The sequence below is a fragment of the Lygodium microphyllum genome, chromosome 3 (assembly GCF_053477565.2).
Source record: "Lygodium microphyllum isolate KBCC chromosome 3, Lygodium_microphyllum_v1.1.10, whole genome shotgun sequence".
NCBI classification, from domain to species: domain Eukaryota; kingdom Viridiplantae; phylum Streptophyta; class Polypodiopsida; order Schizaeales; family Lygodiaceae; genus Lygodium; species Lygodium microphyllum.
Window position 1 is genome coordinate 31903078 of NC_141137.1, and position 21968 is coordinate 31925045.

The 21968-nt window shown below is 42.2% G+C and overlaps 1 protein-coding gene across 1 annotated transcript in view; it reads left to right on the plus strand.

Annotated features, from left to right (window-relative positions):
- Positions 1–21968, plus strand: part of LOC148038197 (uncharacterized) — a 72675-nt gene that overhangs the window by 22546 nt on the left and 28161 nt on the right. Inside the window, exons 2-9 of the mRNA XM_087675380.1 lie at positions 8075–8130; positions 8226–8283; positions 8378–8429; positions 8563–8685; positions 14880–14950; positions 15038–15092; positions 15189–15265; positions 15354–15584. Coding sequence (XP_087531506.1) covers positions 8075–8130; positions 8226–8283; positions 8378–8429; positions 8563–8685; positions 14880–14950; positions 15038–15092; positions 15189–15265; positions 15354–15584 — 723 coding nt within the window. The remainder of the gene's footprint in view (positions 1–8074; positions 8131–8225; positions 8284–8377; positions 8430–8562; positions 8686–14879; positions 14951–15037; positions 15093–15188; positions 15266–15353; positions 15585–21968) is intronic.

Genomic DNA, 21968 nt, shown 5'->3' on the forward strand with positions numbered 1-21968 from the left:
ATTTTAATGTATCAGTTGTTCTTGAGTTCCATACTCCTCATGGCATTGGAAGAAAGCTTATTCCTCATCAAGAATTGATGGAAATGCAAAGGCAGCTGATATCCTACAAGTGTAATGAGCATTGGTTACCTCATCATGAGGGTTATTGCAGGAATAAACATTTTGCTATAGCCCTTGACTTGGAAGACCCAATGGAAGATGTATATGTTGGGCAAGGACATAATAGTCATGGGCAGCAAGAAGATGATGCCTATGCTGAAAATCAGGTTGAAGATGTGACTGGGCAGCAAGGGCAAATTGCTCTAAATGCCATACATGTAACACATGTAGTTGATGAGCAATCATGTATAGAAGAACAAGAAGAAGAAAATGTTTTTAGTGACCAAGATGAAGAACCAAGAGATGCAGCTGTAAATGAAGAACAAGAGTATGTATATGTCAGTGAGGATCAAGAGGACTATGCAGTCAACCAAGATGATGCATATGACAATGAATCTAATACTAAAGATGAAAGGGCTGAAGAAGATTCAATTGATCAAACAAGCATTGAGGATATGGAATCATTACATGATGACTTTCAGCAGCCTATTGATTATGATGATGATTCAACAGGTTTTCTTCATGATTATGGGGATGATACCTTGGATTATGGAGGTGTTGACGATAATGCTGACGATCTTTCATTCCCATATGATCCAGGGATTTACATGAATGTATCTATGGATTATGGACGGGATTTATCATATCCTTTTGATCCTGGAGGTGATAATAAGTTTTATGCAGAATACCTCACTTATGAAAGCTTTGATGATGGTTTATCATTTTATTTGGGTGAGATTAGCAGTGCTTTGATGGATGACAACCATTTTTTGGGGATTCCTTATGATCCGGGTTGATTTTGGGATGATTTCATGTGTCTTGGAATAGGAGACAGCTTGCTGTATAGAAATTCTGTGATGAATTAAATTGCCCTGACGCAATCAAAATATGGGTTTGAGGGTATAGATTGATGCTTTGGGTTACGTATTTTGTATCTACACCTCAAACACTGAATTTGGATACTTTAGCCAAAAGTTATGGGCATTTTTACTTCAGCAATGCTCTCTGTTTCATGACAGTTACTCCTATCCCATGAAGACCATTTATTGAAGATCCGCTTTTGGAGTTTATCATGGATTATGCAGCCTCCACTTTACCTTCTTACATGTTTCCATCCTTGTATTCAATGTAATTTCAGCTTTGAGGACAAAGCTCTTTTAGGCCGGGATAGCTTGTAATGAAGCATAAGTCACTTTAGTCTAGAGTAGGCTAGGGTTAAGTATAAAAGGTGGAGATGTAACATGTGAGGTATCTTTTTATCATTTTACAAACATTACTTGTTTTGAGGTCTCAACTTTCCACCATCTAAGAGGGTGAATACTCTTGGCCACCATAGCTTGGGGTGTATACCTTGCTGCAGCCTCTCATCATTTGATTCTCAACCAACATTAGTAATACCATTTTTTGCCAAGCCACCTTGGCTATGGCTTCTTAGCATTTTATGTCTATTTCTTATATTTTTAGTTTAAAAGCTTGCTGTGGAATTTAGTTTTATTACACACACACACACACACACACACACAGAAAGAGAGAGAGAGAGAGAGAGAGAGAGAGAGAGCGAGCGAAGAGTCTCACACAGAATCGTGAGAAATGGCAATGGAATTGATCGAGCGATGGTGACTTGACCTTTGTGTTGACTTTGTCGAGGCCTGAACGCCTGCGCAATCCAGTGTGCAGAGAAGGCCTGTGTATATGTCTACCTGTCTGCGGACGCGTTTCCCCTGACCTGCGCAATTGTTCACCTGCTTTGCGTGCCGCCTGGGTTCTTGCCGCAGACTAGCGCAGGGTCCCGTCTTCCTTGTCCGACACTTCAAATCTTGCCCTTGCCTTCCTGAGGTCCATTTTTTGTCCTGCTCGCACTCTATCCCAGCACACCTGTGTATCATCATCGACCTGATTTGCATTCTGACATTCCTCTGGCACCCTGCCTTGTGTCTGACTTCGAGGATCTGTTTGTGACGGCCTGCTCTAATCCTTGAAGGAGATAGATTGTGTTAACGTTTGTACAAACAGTACCACAGAGTATAGATTTGTATAGAGGACCTAAGGTACAACGACTTGCACAAAGAGAGAGAGAGAGCGTCCTGTAAATAGCTTCAGATCTCTTGTTAAAGTGGTGATACAACATGACTGGTCTGGACATGGCCTTTATTGACCAAACGGTGGCAGCCCTTGGTCCGGATTCTGAAACAGAGGAACCAGAGGATATGGTTCCTTGCATAGAGGAGATGCCATCTGGTCTTGACTTCCAGCCTGCGGGCAAACGCACCAAGCATACTTCGGAAGACACAATGGATCATCAGGAACGTTCTTATGCTCAGGTTGCTTCTGATTCTGTGGATTCTCAGGATGTTGTGACTGGGAGCATTTGTTGGAGTTTGCCAACACTCTGCTTGGTGATTATGTTCAACATAATCATGAAGCGTTTTCTGGCTCTGAAACTGAAGATGTTCTGGAAGCCACTGTGGATCCTAAAAATGTGTTGCGCTCATTCTCAGTGTTTTATGAACGTGTTGTTATACTTTTCTTCACTGGTAGGATCCCAGTGATTTTCTATATTTGCCAGTGGCTGCAAAGTCTGCTACAAGGGGAGTGTGTTGAAGAGATTTTTGTTGGGCCCCGAGGCTTTTATGAGGTACTGTTGAAATCCGAGCAGCATCGTGCCGATCTACTGACTAAACTGCCATTGTTCTTTGATTGCTGTTTAGTCCATGTTGTGTCATGGCGCCCAATGACAGATTTTCAGCGTTTGCTTCAACGCGAATGCCCGGTGTGGGTTGAAGTGGAAAACTGTCCGGCTGTCTACTGGCCACTGTTAAAGGATGCCATGGCCGTTGTGGGCACTGTTTTGGTTCCCCCGAGCCTAAGGGCCACGAATCGTAACTGTTTGTGTATGTTATGGGACACTGCTCGGAAAAGGCCTTTGGTTACGTCTTAATTGCTTTGACATGCATCCTTTGCACTTTCGTTTGAAATGGGGGAGCTTTGCAGGGCATTGTTTTTCGTGTGGAAAATTGGGGCATTTTATGGCCGAATGTCCAGCGAAGCAACCGACTTCAGATGTTGAGCATGTTTTGCCTCCCATGGAAGATCTGGTGCTTGATGCTCCGTCGCAGGATGCGACCCAGCCACCTAAAGTTTTGGATAAAGACAAACAACATGTTTCGGGTTTGGATTCCCGTGACAATGACTGGATAGATGTACGTGCTAAAAAAGGTAAAAGGTTTGATGCTGGTATGGTGGATACTGTGCCTAATGCTTCACAAGATTCCTTGCGTACTTATATGCGCAGGAAAGACATGTTGTTTTCAGAGCACACTACTCATGCTATGGTTTCTTCTGTTCCTCGCAATCAGCCCACTAGGAAAGTATATACGGATGGTTCGAAGGGCCCACCTGCTAAGTTGGCTTTTGATGCTCGTGGGATCGTCGTTATCCCCGTTCCATCCCCAAGACAGTGGATACACCGTCTACCTCTAAATCTGGTCGTCGGAACTCTTTTGCCGTGTTAGCTGATTTTTTGGATGAGGGAGTCCTTGACATTCTAGCAAAAAAGGTTAAATCGAGGCAAGCTTTGCCTTGTTCGTGATTTTTTTTTTTGAATACACATGAAGATAGCCACGTGGAATGTGTGAGGCATTTGTTCTTGCAATAAGCAACATGCCATGTGGAGTTTATTGCATGAGAATCAGTGGGATGTCTTGTGTGCTGTTGAGTACAAGAGTCATGGTGAAGCAGGAAAAGTTGTGGATTGCCATGGGTTTCGCTTGTTTTATGTAGGGACACATGCCATGCATTATTCTGGTGTGCTTATGATTGTACATGAGAAATATTAGCCTGTTCTTATTAAAAATGATGTACATGGTTGTTTTGTGGTGATTGAAGTTTTATTTGAAGGAGAGATCTTATGGTTACTTGGGCTCTATGCTCCAAATGACCCTTTATCCCGCCGGGATCTTTGGAATACTTTGCAGACCTCCTTGTCACTTGGCAGACGTGGTTTTTTGATGGGGGGTTTTAATATGTGTGTTGATCCTTCACAGTCCACATCAGAGCATTCGGTGATGGACGCTTCGGAAAGCCGTGTGTGGAATGCGTTTGCTCTTGCCGTACTTAAGCAAGATCTCTGGTCATGGCTACACCCTTCTTCTACAGGGTTTACTTTTCATTTTGCGCAGTATACAACTTCATGGTCGCGGTTGGACCACATGTACATCATGCAGGATGATGCTTTTCTTCCTGAGATGCTGGAAATGAAAGTGTTGCAGCAATGTGCCTTGTCAGACCATTTTCCTCTACAGCTTGAGATGCTTGCACAACCCATTGCACCTTTTAAGCAATTTCTGGATAGACTCCCTTTGCGTTTCAACTCGTCTTATTTGAAGCATTCAATCTTTCGGGGTTATATGCAGAAATTGATTGATAGATTTTTATTGGACTTCTCCTCTGAGGGCAATGCTTCTTTTGAATGATTACTCTCTAATGTGTAGCGGGGTGTTCGGCAGTATGGGATCCATCATGCCTCTCTTTGTCGGCGGCGTCGACAAGCAGCGGAGGAATTACTGGCTTTGGTTCGTTCTCTACTAGTGGAGACTCTAGATGATGTATTTCTACTGCCATTGGCTATGCGTTTGGCTGATCTTATTAAAGAGTTTCAGTTGAAATCTTATCAGCGGGCCAAATTGCAAAATTTGACTGAGAATTTGCAAGATAGTGCTTGTCAGACTCATAAGTTCTTTTGAGCTTTCTATGCATCCCCTGCTCGAGGGAATATGACTAGACTCCAGGATGCAGACGGTCAAATGGTCATTGATCCTCAGACTATTGTGAATATGTGCAAGAATTATTTTCTAGACCTTCTTGGTTCTACTCCTTCACCTTCTGACCAAATTACTCATGCCCGCTTAGTTTTCTATGATTTGGTCCACAATCAGGTTCCGCATGACATGCAAACTACATTGGAGACAGATATTCGTGAGGAAGAGGTTATGGATGTTTTGTTACACTTGCCCAAGGATAAAAGTCCCTGTTGGGATGGTCTCACCAATGAATTCTTTGAGGTCTTTGCTACCTGACTGGTGAAACCATTGACGGCTATGTTTCAGCAGGTTTGGGAAACGGGGTTCATATCTTCTTCATGGAAAGAAGGACTTATCAAACTGCTTCCAAAAGTTCCTTCGCCGTCTATGTTGAAACATTGGCGACCAATTTCTTTGATGGGTTCTATGTATACAATCTTTTCCAAAGTGATGGCGAATCGGCTTCATAAGCATCTTCCTGCCATTGTGCATTCTCTTCAATATGGTTTCATTAAGGGCTGAAACATTCTGCATAATGTCTTAAATGTGCAAATGGCTATTGACTATGCAAGGCACTCGAATCAGGAGGTGGTATTGATCCAATTGGACCTGGAAAAGGCTTTTGATTATTTAGACTGGTCTTTCATTGCAGAACTTATGTCTACTATGGGCTTTGGTACTCAGATGTCTCGTTTGATCTACACCATTAGTGCTGCGGCTTCTTCGCGAGTTATGCTGAATGGTGGTGTTACCAAGCCATTTATCCTTGCACACTCTGTGAGACAGGGTTGCCCTTTGAGTCCTCTCTTTTTTGCCATTGCGACTCATCCGATTCTTTCAATGTTATCCCATATGGCAGCTTCTAATCAGTTGCCTGGATTGTCTCTTCCTTTTGGACAGCACTTCATTAGTCAATCCTTGGCTGATGACAGCTTTATGATTTTGCGTGCGGACAAGGATAATCTTCGCAAAGCATTAGATGTTTAGACTCTCTTTGGTCATGCTTCTGGTCTTCATATCAATGCTTTGAAATCAGCCATTCTCAGTTGCACGGAGTCAAATTTGCAGTCATTGGATTGGCAGGGAATGGTTGTTCCTCGTGGTTCCATTGTTAGGCATCTTGGGTACCCTTTGGGTGTTGATGTTCGGCCAAAGCAACTATTAGAGTGGATTTCACAGAAACTGGCAGCTAAGTTTCTGTATTGGAAGTCACAGGCGTGGCCCTTCCATGTTCGCCTCAAAGTGGCTCAGACAATTTTGTTGCCAATGCTCACATATTTCTTGCCATTGCTGCCTTGGACTACTACTACATTGAATGCTCTTACTCAGTACATTCGTTTCATGTTATGGAAGAAGGATTCCTTGCATGCAGGCATTTCATGGATTTCTTGGTCGCATGCGTGTACCCCCAAACGCATGGGTGGTGGGGCTATTTTGGATGCCGAAACTCATATGCTGGCACTCCGTTGGTCTCTTTTTCATGCCATGTGCTTGGATCATCACCCGTGGGTCTTTATAGCCCGTTATTTTCTTGAGGATCATGGGCTTGTGCATGGTAATACCCAAATTCGGAGCTCCTGGTGGCATGTTCTTAATGCAAACTCTCAGTTTTCTAGTCCTTCATCATCCCTGCTTGCTCATCTGGTATGTTCGTGGAAATTGGTTCTCCAGAAGGCTCAGTGGCATCCTGCGGAGGGCCGCTTAGCTACTAACTCTTTTCAACTGGAATTATTGGCAGTCTTGCGATTACTTTCTTGGGAAGGCAAACATGAGCTCAGACCAAAATTTAACCGCATGGGACGCTTGGGCTTGACTTCAGTTCAGATGCCACCCTTGTCAGTCGCAATGTGTTGATATTGTTTCGTACTGCCAGGAGGCTTTTCAGGATCCCTTGTGGATACCGTGATTTATGGGGACAGCTTTTGATGGTGCTCTAGAGCAGACAACCCTTTCTTGCCCTTGCTTTGGATCGTCCTTGGCAAGACTGGGACCTTGCAGGCCAGCTGAATTTGGAAAAGGCCTCAGCTAACCAAGTGTATCATCTTCTGATTAAAGATCATCAATGGCTGGCTACTAAAGCTAATACTGTATGGGGATTGCGTAAATCTCAGTCATGGTGGAAGGTAACTGTGATGGAGGGTTGGTTGAACAAGACATCGTTCAAATGCAAGGTCTTTCTTTGGAGGGTGATGATTGGTGGTCTTCCTCTTGCTTTAGCCCTTTCCAAGCGTCGAATCTCCAACGGCAATTGTTTCTTTTGCACCACCAGTGTGGAATCGGCCCGTCATCGATTTATTTCTTGCCCTCTCGCTAAGAAAATCTGGTCACTCTTGTCAGCAGTTTGGCAAGCAGTGGTTGGTTTCTCGCTAAGCCCTTTTGATTGGGTTTTTGTGCGGCCCAAATACCCCACACCGGCACAGTCGCATATGAAGATCTTGTTTCACTTTCTTAGATACTGGGGCTGTTGGCACAATTGGACCATTCGGAATGCTTTTCTTTTTGATTCAGCCTCTAATGTTCAGGGACATATTGCTAGGCTTAAAGGTTTCGTGCATTGGTAGATAGATCTCATTCAGCACTTTGACTTACTCCCTCGGGAGGACTTACTTCCCTGGCATATGGCAATTTCCTCTGCGTCTTTGCCATGACTTTTGTAACTCTTTTGTTGTTTAGTACTTTATAAATATATCATCCATTACGAAAAAAAAAGAGAGTAACAGAAAGACTACACACGTGTATGGAGGTGCAGAGACCTTTCGTATTTGTATGATTAAAAAGAAAGATGTGCACGCAGACGGTGCAAACTATATATTTAATTATAGTGACTGTTGGCATGATCTTTCTTGTAAATATAGGCAGAACTTGTGTGAGCTAGAGTTTGATATATGGTATTTGCATCTGTAAGTGATCATGTTTTATTCATTTGATAATGATCCTGTGTTCATACGAGTGAACAGAAGACACATTCTCAGGCTGATTGCTGACAAGTTGATGATTCTGGCGAGGTTGGTCTAGATGTATGTCAATTTTCATCAAGTGGTCTAAATCGTCTTGACTAACAAAAGAATGTTGGCTATTCTCTTTTGATCATTTTTACTAGAAATTGGTAATGAATGCATATCAGGAACTTGAATGTACTTTATTTAATAGATGATCTGTTTTTTGATGATTCACAGGCAAAATTTGAGCCTAAAATTCCTGCAAGGAGGCAGAAGAAACAAGCAGTCAAAAGGTCTTGATAATATACAATTATATTGATGTAAATTTAGTTTCATGTTGACTTTATTTCCTTCGTCAAACCTTGTCTGTCATGCTTCTTGATGGCAGTGAGCCCGGAGAAGGGCACGAAGCAGAACTTCCAAATGAAATCATGAAGCTAGTGAAGGTAGACTATTAAAATGAGGACTCTTCATTCATGCTATTCGCAAGTTTGTACTACTGCTTCAAGGATTAACAAGTTCTTTTAACGATGTATGCAGCAATCACAAGAGGATGCTAGTGCTCGAAATGCAAGACGAACAGATGTAAGGGGTAATATCCTATCCAAGTATATATTTCTGTAAGAAAGGCCTTTTGCTATTTGATAACCAAAAGCGAAAATTTTTTCTTACAGTAGGCTGGTGCAATGCCAGGTGATTGATGAGGCCATATGGATATTTTGCAGCCCCTGTACGAGTTGCATTTGGTTTTGGCTCAGCAGTAGGTGGGAGGGCTGCTGCTGGATTCCATAAAGGGGGAGGTGGTGGCACTAGAGTAGATAAAAAATCATCAATCAAGTCCTTTCAAAGTAAGTTTATGCTCATACTGATGCACATTAACATGCTCTTACGTATTGATCAAGATTCTATCCTAATATTTTTAAAGCATTCTTGTGTGGTGTTGCAAACAATGCTCACGACCTGCAAGGTCATGACTATTCTGATATTTGTACAAAGCTTTTGAAATTCAATAAATATTGCACACTTATGTATATGTCTACATAACAATAGACATGCACCTGTGCATCCACACACACCAACCCACATAAAATGTCTAAAAGGATATTTGCACATAGCTGTTATGATCATTGTAGTGCTGATTATATGCATATTTCTCTGATGTGTGTTAAAAGATCAACTGTTTCACAAAAAGGTATTAATGCATGTATCTGTAAATCAATCATCACAATATTAGAGCAAATACTATGTATCCTTTATTGGAACACACATTATATAGACTACTCCAACATCTATCCTAATTTGAAACAAAATTTCTCCAGCAAGGAATAATCTTGTGATGCATCTTAAAGACAAACTCAGGAGTTCAAGCCAGCTCGTTTCTCTTTTGCAAGTGCAAATTCTGTGCATCCTTTATTGAACACACATAATATGGACTACTTGCAACATCTATTCTAATTTGAAACAAAGTCTCTCCAGCAAGGAAGGATCTTGTGATGCATCTTTAAAGACAAACTCATGAGTTCAAGCCAGCTCGTTTCTCTCTTGCAAGTACCCTCCTTTTTCCATCCATTATTCATATTTCAAATATGAAAGTAAGTCCTAAGAAATAAAGTCAATCTATTGTTTTAGTTGCTGAATTTGGTGTCACCTCTACAAATATAGTTTTGTCGTGAAAGAACAAGTGGCCGTGGTGTTGGCTAGTTGTGGCAAATGGTCTGACAGAAATCGGAGACTTGCTTATCCATGTTATCCTCAAAGCACCCTGAGACTCATGGTTAGACTGAACAAACAAACCAAACCATGGAGAATATGCTGCACGTATATTTCTCCTGTTTTCTATTTGAGTGGGAGTGTTATAATTCAAAGATTGAGTTTGTTTATAACAGTGCTAAGCATTTGATTGTTGGGTTTATGCCATTTATGCTGATGTATATGAGCTGAAGCCATGTATAGTCATGGAACTCAAAGGAGTAAAAATGCTGTCTGTAGTTGACTCCTTGCATAACCAAAAGAACCAATATCTTGCTATGTATTTCGCAAAGTAGAATCATACCCTTAAGAGTTCTCCAAGGCATGTGGATGTAACTGAAGGTACCAAAAGATTTTGATATGATAAACACCAGCAAGTGTTACAACTTATCTTTAAGGTACTGCAACATATTTTAAGTTTCCATAGAGATAAGTAGTGTATCTTATCAGATCAATTTTCCTTCAAATGATTGAGTTCATCTTTGTGTTTCTTGTAAGCTGTTTGAAAGAACACCTATTCATAAAGTGAGCGAATAGTGCCTGTATTTCATCCACCTAGCAAAGGACCATCCAAGGTGATTATGAAAAGAGCTGCAGAGCTATATTGAGCTAGGTAGATCCCCTATCGATGTCAAGTGACATTCACCATAGGATATTTGAGGAACCAAGTTATCATCTCTCATCATCTTTGGATATGGTCGAGGATATGCACTATCCTAGATGTGCTAGGATATTTTAGGATAATAGGAGAAATAGGCACTCTTGTGATTTGTTTATCAATGATGAGATATGAGGCATACTCGCTTTCCCTTTATCATCCGCATCGTATGAAGGGCTTAGAGAATAGATAGCCTTAGACATTAAGGCCACTTGGACACCAAGACTTACCATCCACCTCGTAGCAAGGGCTTTTAGTACAGAGTCTTGAACATTAGGGTGCCAGGGGATTGAGACTACTTGCTATATCAAATAGAGATTGCTTGGATCTAGGCCCAACATCATAGAGCTCATCGAGGAGAGAATATAGAGACCATGAGAAGGCATGGCACATATTGTTAAAATATGCATTGACGAGAAGAGGAAGCAATAACACGTGGGACAAGAACACAAAGACACATGAATGCAAGAGAAGCAATAGGCTCAACCTCATGGATGGGCAACATAATCCATATCATAACCAGAGTTGTAGAACATATCTAGAGTAGGAGCACAAGGCTCTAGGGGTGGATGTTGTTGAGCAACCAAAATCATGCATGCATAAACAATTGATTGTAGTGCACCTCTTCATTAACAGCCCCTGAAAGGCTTTATTTGTATTTTTTGGCTTTTATTTCACACAAAAGGAGAAATGCACTAAAATCCACTACAAAAGGGTATTTTGTGGCCATTCATCCTTCTTCCCACTCATTCCTCATTGAGGTTCGACTATCCTCACTTCTCATCAGCCTCTCCCCCATTTTATACTGCTGGTGACCCGATTCCCTGCAGTCCATGATGACCTTCACTGCTACAACATCTGCATTTTGCAGGTTGAAGGTCATCTAACAGCTGCTGACTCCATTACGGCATATGGCAACCTGTTTTCTGCACTCCAGCCCGTGTTTTGGTGGGCAGATGGTCATACTGCTGCTATCATCAGACTCATCTTTGCTCACTTTTGTACTGGTCTATGAGACATGACCTTGAGGCTCCATTGTATCGCCATTGTAAATGATTCATCATTTCATTCATTCTTTGAGTTTCTGAGTTCTTTGTCTTTGTGTTTGTCATATACATATTGTATTTCTTCCCACAAATCCTATCATTTCAGTGCAGACCTCTATCAGCGCACCTTGCGCCCCTAGAGACATGCATATTTAGAGTGAGAAGAGGTTGGCAAACATTGTTCCCCCTAGATGATGCAAGGTCGCCAATCAGCTACTAAAGTGCCATTAGACCATGCATAAAGTGGTCACACAAACAACCCTTCATGTACAAGCCATAAAAAGGCCTCATACCCATGATGTGCAGAATGCTAACTCTCTAGAGTATCAGGTCATTGATAATTAACATGGTGGAGTATACAATAAGTTATTATTCGGAATCAGCTACCAAAGAAGATCCCTAGAACGTCCATCATGTCCCATACCACAGTAACCGTGTGAAAATCCTAATCACCATAGTACACAAACCTTGCCATCAGATACACCATGGATATGTTGAGCTAAAACATGCTTTACAGCTGATTAGCATTTTTAGACAGCCCCAAAACATGCTTAATTAATGAAAGACGCAAATTGGGTGCACGGCTTGAGAGAGTTTCACCCCAAAACCCTAATTTTTTGGGGCACCCTTCAACATCTGTAAATAGACAGGCTGCCCACCATTCAACCTTATCCTTTTGTGCAGGTTTCTCTCTCTATTGTGCAGATTTCAGCCATCAGGCACCTACCATTGGCTGTCCAGCCATCACCGACTGCAGCCCATCACTATCCAACCTTAGGCGGCATGTTTTCCGCCATTGCCTTGCTGTTTGGAGGTCTTTGTCTATTGTGTCATCATAGCACTTGATCAGCTTTTGTGCAGGTTTCTCACTCTACCGTGCAGATTTCAGCCATCAGCCACCTACCATTTGCTGTCCAACCATCACCGACTGCAGCCCATCACTATCCAATCCTAGGTGGCATGTTTTCAGCCCCTTGCTGTTTGGAGGTCTCCATTTGTTGTGTCATCATAGCACTTGATCAGCTTGCGTTTTCAGCATTTGGTGCTAGGCAATAGGCTGATGTCATCTGTTCCACTAGGGGATTGTTGCAGTAATTGTGTTTTTGCCGTTCAACAGACCGTCTATATCAACAAATACCTCTCCTATTGTCGCCTCAGTTCCCTGACACTCTGGTGATCAACGCTTGGTGTTCCCCGCACTTTAGCACTTTGACTGGTGGTCACAACGCTTGGGATCTATCTCCGATGGATGTCACTCTTTGATACTGCATTGCTTTGTCCTTGGGCATTCTATATACTCTTACATTCATTTACAACATTCATTCACTTAAGAGTTTTTTCTCTTTGTGTTTGAGTTTTGAGTTTTTGTATTTTGTGTTTTGCGTTTAGGGTTTGAGTTTCTCTTGTCTCTGTGTGAGTTTTTGTATTTCAGTCTTGGTCGTACATGTTGTGTTTTCTTAGTGCAAACCCTAGCATATCTTCATATGGTATCAGAGCTGGTGCTATTTTAAAGAGTATCGTACGGTGATTGTGGAGGTTAGTCTTTATGTGAGACTCACATGTGACTCAATTTTGACTCATAATGTCTTAGGAATATTCTTCTTTGGATCCTATGACGCCGGCATTATGGTCTCGAGGAGGAGGTAGACAAACCTTCACCTTTTCCATCTCCTTCTTCTCGTTTTGGTCATCTTATAGATGAAGAGTTTAAGGAGTACTTGCGTATTACGTATGGTTCGGTTTACACTTCTCCAACGAGTGCTATTACTCCGTCTGGACCGATTGATGGGATTGACAATCTCTATGATCTTGGAGAGACTACGATATTCGGCGCGTCTCGCAATCCATCTCCTTTATCTCAACCAGGCCTTTTGTCAGGTTCATATAATCCTTTCGAGTTGTATGAGCCAAAACCCTCTTCTATTTCTCCTTTTGGTATGCAAGATTTGGATGGTTTCCAGTATGTTAGCTTTAATAGAGGAGCCTCTTGAAGTAGATCTCCTCACATCTTTATTTCAAAATCTTGGATTACACTCTACTTCCTCTCAAAACATACTAGGGGTTGGATCTTCCATCTCCGCTCCTTGCAGTTTCTCTTTCTCCATTCCATCATCTGCTTACCCTCAATTCCCTCCACCTCTTGGTGGGATGAATGGCACCCTTTAACATTGTACCTTCCACCTTACACCTATCGCCACTTTACCACATCCTTTCACTTTTGGATGGCTGTGATGGGCATCCCCCTCACTACCCTCGGAGACTCACAACCCCCCACATGACCTTTCAAATGCAAGGATATCCATCCTCTACTTATGGATTGTCATGACACATTCCTTGGGTCACTCCTACGTAGGGATTCCTATCCACTGCTCCTTGTGTCTCTAGCCCTCCACCTTTTACTATGCCCATATCCAATCCGCCTTTGCCCACATTTAGATCTGCTATGCACACTTCTCGTATGCATGGTGGCACTCTGGAATTACTTCCCAAGTGTACTCCACTCCATCTTCCTATTCTCCCTATTCACCCTATCCACATTACACACCTTCTCCATCTCTTAGCACCACCGCTCTTGTTGCAATGGCCAAGGCCAAGAATGCCTTCATGGATAAGACTTGTTTTAATGGGTTGAATTTCACCACTTGGTCGAACTTCATGCAACAAGTGCTAAGCCCACAATGCTATAACCAATGTTGAGTTAATGCACGGGTTGCTTCCTAAATTTCACTCTTATTTACAGCATTTCCCCCTCTCATTTGAGCGTTGGAGTCATCTCATTGACCGCTATGCAGCACGAGATTGTACTCGATGTACCAATCTTGATTTTGAGCTTCAGGAGTTTTCCATTAAGGAAGGGGATGATCTGAAAGTCAAATTGGCCGAATATCAGCGGTTACTCACTAGGTTTGCCACCATTGGCTCCCCAAAGTTAGATGACGATTAGGTCATGTTCTTCTTGAATAAGGTGCTTGACAAATACTTCCATTTTATCCAGCACATTATCTCACTACCTAGATTACCAATCTTCTACAAGTTGGAGTGTCAGTTCTTGCGTTACGCAAGGCTTCATGATCAAGTCCACAAGAAGTCCTTCACACACATCCATTCAAAGGGGCGAGGGTTGGTTGCCTCTCGGGAGGAAAAACCAATAGTGGCAAGAACTCACAAGATGTGAATGCAAGCTAAAACAAGGGTGAAACCACCTCACAATCCTTGAGAACCTAAAGTTGTACTTAAAATAAAAAATTGGAAATATCTTGACTATAGAGCACCTTGACACATAAGGAGCTGATCAAAGTGAGCTAGACAGGTGACCTAGAACCTCAAAGAAGACCAAGGATCCCAAATTTTGACCACAACATAACCTCAATTTAGAAAGTGGCTCAAGGGTAACTTTTTAAACTCAAACTAGAAACCCGACACACACATGCTACACACAAAAACCCTTACTCTGTAAGGTCCAATATGAATGTTGATTTTACCCGGATATTTTGAGGAGATTTCAACTTTGAACTTTTCTCCAAGCAGATGAAGTTTTGCAATTTATACTTCTCTAGTTGAGTCTTAATTGTTCTCTCTTTCCATACAGGTCAAACAGATGATGGCATGGGAATGGATGAAAAGAATGAAACTTTTAAGAAAGATTTGAGTGAAACCTGGGTACATTTTCAACTTAGTGTGAATTTTTTTCTGAGTGGTCCTGTTTGGGTTCATGAAACAAACCTTTTTTCTGTTTTCCTTTCACAGGACCTTTCCAAGTATTATCCAATAACCTTACCACTACAAAGACCTGGCACCATTGGTCTGTGGTGATATTGTGCTTTTTCAATACGTTATTGTTATGCTTCTGCAGCGTCTGGTTCATGCACTAAACAGTAAGTTATCTTGTTCATGCCAGAAGAGGAGTTCAGAGAAGCTAATGCTCAAGAACTTGATGAGAATGCTATTCCTGCTGCAGATGAGCTTGAATTAATGGTGAGGATTTTTCTAAAACGATGTTACTGAAAGATTGATTATTATTGAGAAGTAATAAAGATTTTGGCCTTGCATGTGGTATTTGCAGAAGGAAAGTGATGAAGATAGGCTGCTATTCTTTCAGCTTCCTTCATTCTTGCCCATGTCCAAGGAAGCCTTAGAAGGTTTAGGTCGTGGTTCTGGAGCCAGCAGCTCAAATAGGACCGATAGCAGTGGGGCTTCTACAAGTTTGGACAAGCTTCCTGCTGGTCACATGGGAAAATTACGTATTTACAGCAGTGGTGCAGTAAAACTGCAGCTAGGAGATACTGTTTTAGAGGTAAATATGAGTGATTTTGTATTAATGAGGTACAAGCAGGTTGTTATTAATACACTGCCTGGAATTTGAGAAACATTTATACAAAAATGAAGTAACTTGTCATCCATTTCTCACTTATACCAGTGCTTCAACCTGTTTGTGCTGTTAACTTCATGTGCACCTGTGCTGGTATTTAGTTTGTTTTACCCTTGTTTTCCTTCTTCCTGCCTTAGCAACCTTCCACTTTCTGGCTTTGACCTCTTCTCTGGCTTAGTTTTTCCGAGCCATAGTATTCTACTTGCTGTTTTCTTGATGTTATCTTCCTAATTGTGTGCAGGAAAGCTATGTGACCAATAATTGTTCTCATGGCTTTTTTCTACTCTTACAACTAAGTACTCCGCCCCTTTCAATGGGATGGAGTTATGCATCCTTTTGAGATCATCTTTTCAGACCAAGCAAGAATATGATGAAATGTGCAAGATCCATCTTGTCTAGTGAGCAGGTTCAGGGAAGAAAGTTTCTCCTGAAGGTTGCAATTGTCCTTTTAGAACAAGGAAGAACACAATGACTATATAAGATTCAGCTTTGCATAAAGAAGTTCATTAACTTGCTCAATGCTCCCTATTTGAACTGAGCAAGGACTTGCTCACTGCAGAGAGAGTTTTTCCACAAACTTGGACCGATCTTCTTCAAAAGCATTGACCTCAGAGAAATCAGCAGCTGTGACATCAATCAGGTGTAATAATTTGTGTCTGCAAGTGACAGAAAGAGCTATTCAATTGACCCTCAACTGTATTGACAAGTGTGAAGTGGACCATTTGGTGTGGTCAACTGTCTACCACTTTCTCATTGTGATTCTTCACTAGAGAGATGTTCGAGGCCTAGAGGAGGGAGGCAACTTGAGCAGCCTGGGCAGTTACTAATCCAAAATAGAGTCATAGCGAGGGAGGAGATAGGGAAGTTTCCATGCCAGAGGCTTGCTAGGAGAGCAGCCTCCTAATTATAGTTGCGATCCTCGTTCCACAATTTTCAGCCTCCTTCAGCCCTTGTGCTCCACAAGTGTCTCTTAACTATTTTTCCATTGTCTGAAGCTAGTTTTCTCCATTATAGCAAGCTGCAAGCATGGTGAAAGATAGTGCGTGGAGTTGAACATTGCTTACTGTTGGGAGTTGTAACTCTTATGCTTTAGTTTGTGGTAGTACAGACGCTGTTTAATGCATTATTTTGGAATTCGAGCATCTTTTTTGTAAAGGTCTAATTTGTAAATTGTGTTGAATAGTTGGATATACTTACTCTTTTGAGTTTAAACTCCTGTATTAGATTCTGTGCTGGACTTGACTTTGTATAAATGTGTTGTGTAGATGAATTCAGGCATCTTTTGTGTAAGGATTAAGTGGACATACATTTCGGCCTCTCTATTTGCTGTTCTGGCTCCAGGCCAAAACTTTGTTTTGTAAATTTGAAACCTCTTTCCAGAAATCTTGACAAATATGTGTGCCCAACAATATCAGAGTATTGATGAGAACCTTCATATTGCCCATAGACCCAAACAGCTGCAACGACATTTGCCTCAAGGGAAGACTGAGGTAGCCATTTTATAGAAAGAGCAGCTTCAAGGAGTGGTATAGGGACTCAAATTATATGGGGATACTCAATATGTGGAGACCAAAGTTGAGATTAAGAGACTCAAGGATGTCTACATTGCAATATCCTACTTTGCTCCACTTGCCTCTAAATATACTTTAGCACCATGTTTTTAATGGTATTTTGGTCCTTGTACTGGATCATGGTGTTTCTTGACCATAGGTATTTGGGGTTATATATTCTGAAACTTTACAAACATTGAGCTTTGTTGGGCTGATGTATGTGAATCATTAGAATGCAAGATTCACCACATAGTGTTCTGTTTTCTATGAGAACAAACACCATGAACATTCCATGTAGCTAACTTCATGAAGATCAGTACCAAGATCAAGCTCAAGGCTCAAGCTGCTTCCCTTTCGCCTCCTTTGCCAAAAGCATCAAGAATATCATCATCCAAAAAGTCTTGCTAGAACAACAAAAGCATTTCTCCCATTGCTGTGCATATTGGAGGTTGATGGCTGATCTACACGCACATTGGTGTGATGGGGATAATTGTGATCCCAAGGGGTAACCACTTTGTTCTATTTGTTAAAGGTAAGAGTTTAGGAGGATTTTGGGGTGACTCCCTAGGGGACCTCAAATTGTAGGTGGACTTACAACCAGATGTCCCTCTATCATCAAGGGTCTAAGTAGGAAGTTCTTCCTTGTGCCCCACATAAGTAAGCAAAGCATTTTGCGCTTCAATCAATGAGCCAGTCTGCAAAACATTATCAGTCCTTTTGTCCTTTTTATTATTTACATCATGCCAGGTATGATCTGCATCATACAAGGACAAAGCAGGTTGTTTACCTTTCCCTTTATTGGTGTTGAGCTGAGCATCCATATTTAAGTCCAAAACAGGACTATCCTGTTGCATAGTAGATACATCGTTCGAATGAGGAGCTTCTCCCTGCTTTTTGGGGTACTGTACTATAATAGGAAAGTGACCCAATTTTCCACAAGAGGAAATGTCCCACAAAAGCTCCCCATTTCAAATGAAACCTAAGAGGATGCATGCCTGGACAATCAATGAGCAACCAGTCAGGGCACTTCGGAGTGATATCCCAAAGCATGCACAATCTGTTTCTATTTACTGTATGTATGCTTGGAGGGACCAAAACATTGCCAATCTTAGTCATGGCATCAGACAAAAGTGATCATTGGCCGCTAACGGACAACATGCACTAACTTTAGATCAAAGAGGATGGGAAGCTCGCCTAAAGCACATCACATTGTTGAGGTGATTTAAGCATAACCTCATAGAACCCTTTGGGACCTGCAAAAATCTCCTCAACACATCCTCTTGCAAAATATCAGAAGCCATGGCTTTATCAAGGATATTATGGGGATTTCAGCAATGAAAGACAAAATCACAGTTCTTTCATGGAAAGAGGAGAAAGATTGCAGCACCATCTTTGTATCCACTGAAGTATCCAAAACATCATTTTCATCAAAGTCTAGAAGATTATTCTAGTTGTGCTATACATATTCGTGACATCCAACAAATGCTTCCAATCCAAGTCTTGAGAGGCATCTGATTGGCTAATAGCTTGGGCATAAGACATTGACTGAGGCTGTTTAGCTGATGGTGTAGTTGCTCCACAACCCGAGCATCAATGACATGCTTCCTACGTCTTAGTTGCAGCTCAGGATGTTCAGAATAATGTCTTCCTCTTCCAAATTGGGCCCCAAGGCCTCCACTGCCTGATCAATGAAATCTATGTGCAGCTTGGTCATGATGAGAAGCAGCTGATCATAAAGGCTGTTATGGCTGCATAAAGAACAGAACTATTCTCTCTCTTGATGCAGGTCTACAACTCGAGTGTGACCTGCTCTGTGCCTGTGACCTGCCCTGGATGTTGCCCTGAATGCATGTGTACCCTGCAGAAACTTGCATGGGGCTTATGCTGTACCAAGGACCATGCACCTACAAACCACATTCCTGACCTCTTGTGGAAGATTGTGGAGGGTTTGCTTCTGGGTTTAGGATTACTCACCCAATGAGTCACGTGCTTGACTTGTAGTACGAAGGCTGTGCCTCGAACCTGTGGGCTCTTACTGTTCTGCTGTGCCCACCCTTCCAGCACAGAACTTGTACTATCCTTCCTGCACCCTCGTGCTAGCCGTTACTGTCACTGTCAGCATGAAGCCCATTCCTGACCCTGGAAAAAAAAAAAAAAGACGACCCCGTAAATCCCTGTTAGAGATTAGTCAGCCCCTGGACTAGCATTCTTAGGATACAGTTGGTGCTGTCAGTTTGCTTGGGTGGGTTTACGCATTTCATGTCAGTTATTTGGGCATTAGTAGTCATAGTGTACAGGCACTTGATTGTGGGCAGGGGCAGTGCCACGTGGCAGCTTGACAGCAGATTGTTGATTTGTTGGGCTGTGTGCAGCTAGTTGGCTGCATTTATGAGGCTGCCAGCTGCTTGGCCAGTTTTGCAGGCCGACCGGCCTATTTTGTTGCTTTCTTTTGTGCTATTTATAGGCACCTCTCTGCCCTCTTCTTTTCAGCATTCATTGACTGCAGATTTCTGCGTTCTTCTATCTCTTTTCTCTCTACCTCTTCTCTCGGTGTTCATTGTCTTTCAGTCTTGCCTATAGGTTTCTGCACTCACTGCACTTTGTCTAACATGGTATCGGAGCAGTGTGGAAGGGCTAATTGATTGTGGGCAGGCCTGATCGGGAGGATTCTTCATGACAAAAGTTGGTGTTTTTAGCCTATTGAGCATGAGGTGAATAGGTGAAGCGCGGAGGAGCGAAGTTGTTTTTTGCAGGTTCTTGTTTTTGGTGAAGGAGAAAAGGCTGCGTGTTCAGCCTTTTGAAGCAGATTTTGAGTTTTCATTGCCTTCGGCAGGTGAAATTTCTTGAGGATGAGCTAAGGAAGCCCTAGCAAGCATCGGCATCATGTGTGGAGTTAGGGGGGGATGAGCTAAGGAAGCCCTAGCAAGCATCGGCATCATGTGTGGAGTTAGAGGGGAATGGCCTTGTTTTTGTGCAAGTCATTCCATTTACAATGTCGACTGAAATTGACGTAGAGTTTCAGGCTATTATGGACCGTACAGTCCCTGTGTTGCTGGAAAACTGCCGCATTTGGCGTATAATGATGCTTGCCATCTTGGAGTCTTATGATTTGGCGGAGCTAGTGATCGAGGCTATAGAGCGTCCTACAGCTTGTAATGCCCCCAAGCTTTATGTAGATGAGAAAGCCGAGTTCATGAAGATACATGCACATTGGGACAAATTGAATGCTTGCATTTGTTCTTCTCTCTCTCTCTCTCCTCTCTCTCTCTCTCTCTCTCGCACTCTAGCTGTCTGCTTAGATTGAGCACTTGATCGTGGCTTGGAAGAGATGGTTGGAACTAGATCAATTGTACAATTGGATGATCGTGATGAAGTAGGTGTCTTTGGATGTTGAGATGAGGACTTTGACTCCTAACAAGTCTTCTTCTATGCGGGAGCATGCCAACAAGCTTCGACAATTGCAAATGTAGCTCGAGAACACATGGAAGGCGATTACCTCGGAGGACATGGCGATAACTCTTCTTTCTCAATTACTACCTTGATTTAGTGCATTCTACTCCACCTTGATTACTTTAGGATAGACAGAAACCCTTAAGTGGAAGGAGTTGGTTGCTATGGTCTTGGACCAAGAGGAACAACTCAAAGGTCGGAACGCTTCTAAGTGAGAGGCTTCGATTGGTTAGTCTTTTCAACAAAAGGGAAAGAACAATAATAATAAGAAGAAGGAGGTGAAGTCCAAATAGGACAAAGCCGAGGAGTCTAATTGCCACATCTAGGCAAGACATGTCATTAGAAGAAAGATTGCCTCGATAAGGACAAGAAGGACACAAAGAAGGAGAAGACTACAAAGGACCCTGGAGCGGTGGCTATTCCTTTATCGACCGCCTTTCTCGATTTGGAGGTGATAGAGAATGTTCCTCCGACGGCCATTGATGCAACGATGATGGTCCTATCGTCTCGTGAGTGGATTGTGGACAGTGGCGCTTCCTACCACATGACTCCTTTTTTAGATGGGATTGCTTGTATGCGTTTGATGCATGTGCAAATTCCTATAGGTGACAATTCTTGGGTCCCCATCAAAGGCAAGGGTGATATGCATCTGATTCTGAATGGGCAAGGTGGTGCCCACATATCAAAGATGCTCTATGTACTAGGTCTAGGGTATCATCTCCTTTCAGTGAGCAAGATTTGTGCTCTTGGTTTGATAGTTGAGTTTGATAAGGACTCCTTCTAAGTTCTTGATGGTGTATCTCGATAGGTTCTTTGTGCAGGAGATGAGGAGAATGGAGTCTACCAGATGTGGTTTTCTTTTGCCTTTTCTTATCTTCTTCTTTCTTCATAGACTCAGACTAAGCTTTGGTATACTTAGTTTGGCCACCTCAACTACAAGTACCTTTGGAAGGTAGCTCGTGGTTAGTTGGTAAGTGGGCTACCAGAGATTGGAGCGAGTATCTTGCATTCGTGGCAAACGGCATAGGGATGCTATTCTTAGCAAGGCTTCACGATGGGCTAAGGAGCCCTTGGAGCTTGTTTCAACATGGACTTATGTGGACCCATGAGAACGAAGTTCCTTAAGGGAGTTTGTATTTTATGCTAATTATTGATGATTTTAGCAGGATGAAACGGTTGTATTTCTTGGCCTTGAAGTCCGAAGCATTTTCACATTTTAAGGATTGGTTGATCTTTGAAGAGTAGGTATGGCAAGAAACTCAAGACCTTGCATTTGAACAAGGAAGGGGAGTTTGCCTCCCATGAGCTA